Source organism: Thalassophryne amazonica, chromosome 5, assembly GCF_902500255.1.
Source record: "Thalassophryne amazonica chromosome 5, fThaAma1.1, whole genome shotgun sequence".
Classification (NCBI taxonomy): domain Eukaryota; kingdom Metazoa; phylum Chordata; class Actinopteri; order Batrachoidiformes; family Batrachoididae; genus Thalassophryne; species Thalassophryne amazonica.
Window position 1 is genome coordinate 70,237,097 of NC_047107.1, and position 6,000 is coordinate 70,243,096.

The following is a 6,000-nucleotide window of genomic DNA, read 5'->3' on the forward strand; positions in this document are numbered from 1 at the left end:
ATTGTAATTCATTATTATCAGGTTGTCCTAAAAGTTCCCTGAAAAGCCTTCAGTTAATTCAAAATGCTGCAGCTAGAGTACTAACGGGGACTAGAAGGAGAGAGCATATCTCACCCATATTGGCCTCTCTTCATTGGCTTCCTGTTAATTCTAGAATAGAATTTAAAATTCTTCTTCTTACTTATAAGGTTTTGAATAATCAGGTCCCATCTTATCTTAGGGACCTCATAGTACCATATCACCCCAATAGAGCGCTTCGCTCTCAGACTGCAGGCTTACTTGTAGTTCCTAGGGTTTGTAAGAGTAGAATGGGAGGCAGAGCCTTCAGCTTTCAGGCTCCTCTCCTGTGGAACCAGCTCCCAATTCGGATCAGAGAGACAGACACCCTCTCTACTTTTAAGATTAGGCTTAAAACTTTCCTTTTTGCTAAAGCTTATAGCTAGGGATCAGGTGACCCTGAACCATCCCTTAGTTATGCTGCTATAGACTTAGACTGCTGGGGGGTTCCCATGATGCACTGAGTGTTTCTTTCTCTTTTTGCTCTGTATGCACCACTCTGCATTTAATCATTAGTGATTGATCTCTGCTCCCCTCCACAGCATGTCTTTTTCCTGGTTCTCTCCCTCAGCCCCAACCTGCCCCTCCCTGAGCCTGGTTCTGCTGGAGGTTTCTTCCTGTTAAAAGGGAGTTTTTCCTTCCCACTGTCGCCAAGTGCTTGCTCACAGGGGGTCGTTTTGACCGTTGGCGTTTTTACGTAATTATTGTATGGCCTTGCCTTACAATATAAAGCGCCTTGGGGCAACTGTTTGTTGTGATTTGGCGCTATATAAATAAAATTGATTGATTGATTGAGGTGGGGTACACCATATACAGGATGTCCGTCTGTCACACGGCCACATAGAGACAAACACATTCACACATGCATGCACACCTACAGACAATGTAAAGTTTATAATCCACCTAACCTGCATGTCTTTGGATGTGGGAGGAAGCTGGAGCACCCGGAGAGAACCCACACAAACACGGTGAGAACTCCACACAGAAAGGCTACAGGTGGGAATCGAACACATGACCATCTTGCTGTGAAGCAACAGTGCTAACCACTTATCCACCGTGCTGCCTCTTTATGTAACTGTAAAAGATAAAATAAAGATTTTTAACAGTATGGCCTTAATAAGCAGCATTTGATAGTTGTATGGGGAAGAACCTGAATTGACCAAATCAAAAGTACTTTATTAAACACCCATTTCAAACTTAATATTCTTCAGCTGGCACAAAAAAATATTTGAAACCAGCTATATTTAGAATGCTGCACTTTTAAAATGTCTTTTCTGTTCATGAATTCGAATGTAAAAGTCCACTCGTAGCAACATTTTGGAGAACAGCTCCTATTGTTCCTTTCTATAAAACTTTGATGAAAGTGCAGTCTGAGACATCTGCTGAAGATGGTATCTTTATCACTGGAGCCAGTAAGTAAGCGTGTTCTTTAAAGCCGCATTGTAGTGCAGTGCACAAATCTGCTCTTCCATCATTTAGAGCATTTCTTTTGTCTTTGCCACAGGCTTTGCTTCCACTGTTCACTTTCCATCATTTTCTTGTGACAAGGTTGTTGGGAAAAAAGGGGTTTCCATGGCAACAGTTCCTTTCCTGACTGCGCCTTAAGCTTGTGACGTACTTAATTCCTGTCTGTGATGAAGACAGCACAGAAAATGTTATAATAATGCTGTGAAATAGATGTTTATACATACAGTAAAAAGACAAAATTAAAAAAAAAATTATTAAAGTATTTGTTTTTCTTCTCCAAAAGTCCTGCAGTACTATACTACCAGTAATGACACATTCATAACCTGCTTATACAACTCTACGGGTACAAACACAAGCAGTCTTCTGTCAGTGGACATTATCAGCAGTTGGATTCACAATGACCCACATATAAGTCCAGATAAGAAGTCAGAACGGTTCACAGAGGCTGAGTGCCAGCAGCATGTTGTTTCTCCTCTCCTCTCTCTGCTTCATCCTTTCCTAATGGCTCATTCCCTGGTTTCAGCTGGTGGTGTGTTTGGTGTCCTAGTTTCTGTTGTTCCTTAAATCTGTTCCCAAGTTGCGACTGCAGCACAAGAATCTCTATGATTTTATTCCCTATAAATGTCAAAAGTTGAATTGCACTAGTTGTCTGACGTGAATGCAATGCGCTTCCGTAACTACTGGACCCAGCTGTGAAAGAGAGTGAGAAGTGAAAGAAAAAAAACTTTGTTGAACAAAAAGATGGGTCATCTCATCTCATCTTCAACCACTTTTCCGGGTTTGGGTCGCGGGGGCAACAGCTCCAGCAGGGGACCCCAGACTTCCCTTTCTCTTGCCACATTGACCACCTCTGACTGGGGGATCCCGAGGCATTCCCAGGCCAGTGTGGAGATATAATCTCTCCACCTAGTCCTGGGTCTTCCCAGATGGACGTGCCTGGAACACCTCCCTTGGGAGGCACCCAGGGGGCATCCTTACCAGAAGCCCGAACCACCTTAGCTGGCTCCTTTCAACGCGAAGGAGCAGCGACTCTACTCCGAGCTCCCCATGGATGACCGAACTTCTCACCCTATCTCTAAGGAAGACACCAGTCACCCTCCTGAGGAAGCTCATTTCGGCCACTTGTACCCACAATCTAGTTCTTTCAGTCATGACCCAACACTCATGACCATAGGTGAGAGTAGGAACGAAGATTGACTAGTTGATCGAGAGCTTCGCCTTTTGGGTCAGCTCCCTTTTCCTCACAACAGTATGGCAGAGCGAATGCAATACCGCCCCTGCTGTGCCGATTCTCCGGCCAATCTCATGCTCCATCGGCCCCTCACTCGTGAGCAAGACCCCGAGGTACTTGAACTCCTTCACTTGGGGCAAGGCCGTATTCCCTACATAGAGTAGGCAATCCATCGGTTTCCTGCTGAGAACCATGGCCTCAGATTTTGAGGTGCTGATCCTCATCCCAGCCGCTTCACACTCGGCTGTGAACCGATCCAGTGAGTGTTGGAGGTTCTTTATTAAAGAAACACTGGCTATACGGTGTTTCTTTAATTAAGGACCACAAATGGTCCTAGAAGAGAGTGAAAGTGAAAGTGATGTTGAACTCAACTTCACAACTCAACTCAACTTGTAAAGTTGGGTTCAACATCCAAAACTTGTAAGAGCTCTTTATGTTAAATAGAGGTAGCAAGTGGACATAATTAAACGCAGCTGCAATGTGTTAGAGTGTACAGGACTCTGGACTGACCACAAGATGCCCTGGCTGAAGCTGACGCAGTACACTGCAGTTTGCATTTGGAATATACTCCTCCATGAGGACAGCTTGTGCTGGGGCCTACTGATGACATGATGGCTGGACACTGGCCCTGCACTCCAGGGCGCAAGTCATGTACGTGCTCCTCTCAGTAGTGCACTTTTTTATGCCATTTTGGTTTTTCTGTTTCCTGTTTCTTCAGCTTGGTAAAAACCTTGTAACTGTTAGAATGACCTAAGCAGTGGGTCACCCCTCTGAGTCAGTATCATCAGAGGGAGTTTTTCCTTACCACTGTTGCCAGTGTGCTTGCTCTAGGGGTTGGTAAGGTTAGACCTTACTTGTGTGAAGTGCCTTGAGGCAGCTTTGTTGTGATTTGGTGCTATATAATGAAAAAAAATAAATTGTATATAGCTCTTGTCCCCCTAGATTTTTCAGATTTTTTTTTTCTTAAGTACTGTGTACTTTCTTTTCTTTTTATTATTTAACTTTTTGCACAGTCTTCATTTTTGCTCAATTTTGTCAAGTTTCACCGTCATTTCACTGCGTTTGCATTGTACAATTACATGTAACAAATCTAAATAAGTTGTATGAGTGAGACAAATGCCATATAATTGAAAAATAACAGAAGATGTACCAGAATTATACTTATTTCTGCACATTTTCAGCTCATGGTGATTTTTGACCCACTTTTCTGTTGCTATCAGCAATGACTCAAATTTACATAAACACCAAATGACAGATGATTCACGTTCCGAGTCCACATGTTGAGGCATCTTTGAATCACCTCCACCTTTGACATCAGTTTGTCACCGATTATCTAATACAAAGTACAAAGAATAGTATTGCTGTGCCTTGAGCAAATCTGGCAACATTCATTTGACTGTGATGCATGTTTTTTATTTATTGCATGCAGGTCGACCCAGATAAAAACCTACTCGTGGGACAATGCTCAGGTAGTGCTGGCTGGAAATAAGTGTGATATGGAGGAGGAGAGAGTGGTCTCAGTGGATAGTGGCAGACTGCTGGCAGAACAGCTGGGTAAGCGTTGGAGCACGTTTCACCTCTTTCTGAATCTTTGATTGACTTTAATGATGACGTCACTGTCATCACATGAAGGTATGACATGCACAGCCTTGTCTTTTTTCACCTACCCACACTTCTGTAAATTTATGTGGTTCTTAACGTGATTTGTACCCAAAGGTTTTGAGTTTTTTGAGACAAGCGCCAAGGACAACATCAACGTGAAGCAGACCTTTGAACGTCTCGTCGACCTCATATGTGACAGAATGTCCGAAGGTTTGGACAGTGATCTGGCCGTCACGACTGGAGCCCCAACAGCCAAACTCACAGACAGTGCTCCCCCCCTCCAGCAGCCGGGGTGCAACTGTTAGTGGGCGACATCCCTCACCAAATGAGAGCAGTGGAGATCCTGTAAGATTGTAGAGCGTACAGTTTTGCTGTCACTTCTGCTAGTGCAACTTTTTCTGGACCACAGTTCAAGCCTTCATTAGACGTAGACTGATAAAATACTGTACTGTCATTTCATAACTATAACAGCTTATATCAGCAGTAAATAACCAGATAGATATACAAAGGTTTAGCTAGGTGGGTGGATTTCAGATTTAAACTCCTAAAAAAAGTGCACATAGCAGAAACAAGGAATTTTTAAATATTCCACAAAATCCTTCAAATAATTCATTATTTTAGAAAACTTCTACTCAAAAGCAATTCAGTGGGAATATACATACACACACACACACACACACACACTCATCTATCCATTTTCTATACCCACTTATTCCCATGAAGGGTCACAGTGGGGCTGGAGCCTATCCCAGCAGTCATAGGACGTGAAGCATTGTACATCCTGGACAGTACGCCAGTCTGTTGCAGTGCCACCTATAGACAGACAAATACATTCACACCCGCACACACACCTACGGTCAATTTAAAGTTTCCAACATGTCTTTGGATGTGGGAGGAAGCCGGACCACCTGGTTGGAACCCATGCAAACACGGGGAGAACATGCAAACTCCACACAGAAAGACCACAGGTGGACCTGGTCTTTTCTGTGTGGAGTTTGCATGTTCTCCGCGTGTATGTGTGGGTTCCTGCTGACTTCCTTCCACTTCCAAAGAGATTCAGATTGGGTGTACAAATATATATATATATATATATATATATATATATATATATATATATATATATATATATATATATATATATATATATATATATATATATACACACACACACACAAGGATACTAGAAAAGTATCGGACCTTATTTTTTTTCAAAAACCTTATGTATTTGAATCAAGCCTGCTTGCATGAGCCAACCTTGAACCTTCGTGCGCATGTGTGAATTTTTTCACGCCTGTCGATCACATCATTTGCTGGCAAGCAGCCTTTGTGTGAGGACGTGTGTAGTGCTCACTGCGAATTTTCATTGCAAGTAAAATGGTGGAACGACTGGAGCAGGGCTGTATCAAATTTTGCCAGAAACTGAGCGACAGCCAGGTGGAAACCATTCGGAAGATTCAGACAGCTTTTGGTGATGATCCTCTGGGCATCACATAGATTAAGGAGCGGTACAACCGGTTTAAAGACGGCCGCACAACGGTGGAGAGCGAGCCACGCTCCAGTCGGCCATCAACATGCTGAAACAACCAGGTCATTCCAAAGTGAACGCTGTGGTGATGCGGGACCGTTGTGTGACTATCCGAAAA

The 6,000-nt window shown here is 43.2% G+C and overlaps 1 protein-coding gene across 2 annotated transcripts in view; it reads left to right on the top strand.

Annotated features, from left to right (window-relative positions):
- Positions 1 to 4,862, top strand: part of rab3c (RAB3C, member RAS oncogene family) — a 30,254-nt gene extending 25,392 nt beyond the window's left edge. For both annotated transcript variants that reach the window (XM_034170509.1, XM_034170511.1), the window contains 2 exons: positions 4,185 to 4,309; positions 4,472 to 4,862. In XM_034170509.1, the coding sequence (XP_034026400.1) occupies positions 4,185 to 4,309; positions 4,472 to 4,662 (316 nt within the window). In that variant the 3' untranslated portion in view covers positions 4,663 to 4,862. The remainder of the gene's footprint in view (positions 1 to 4,184; positions 4,310 to 4,471) is intronic.
- The last annotated feature ends 1,138 nt before the right edge of the window (positions 4,863 to 6,000 follow it).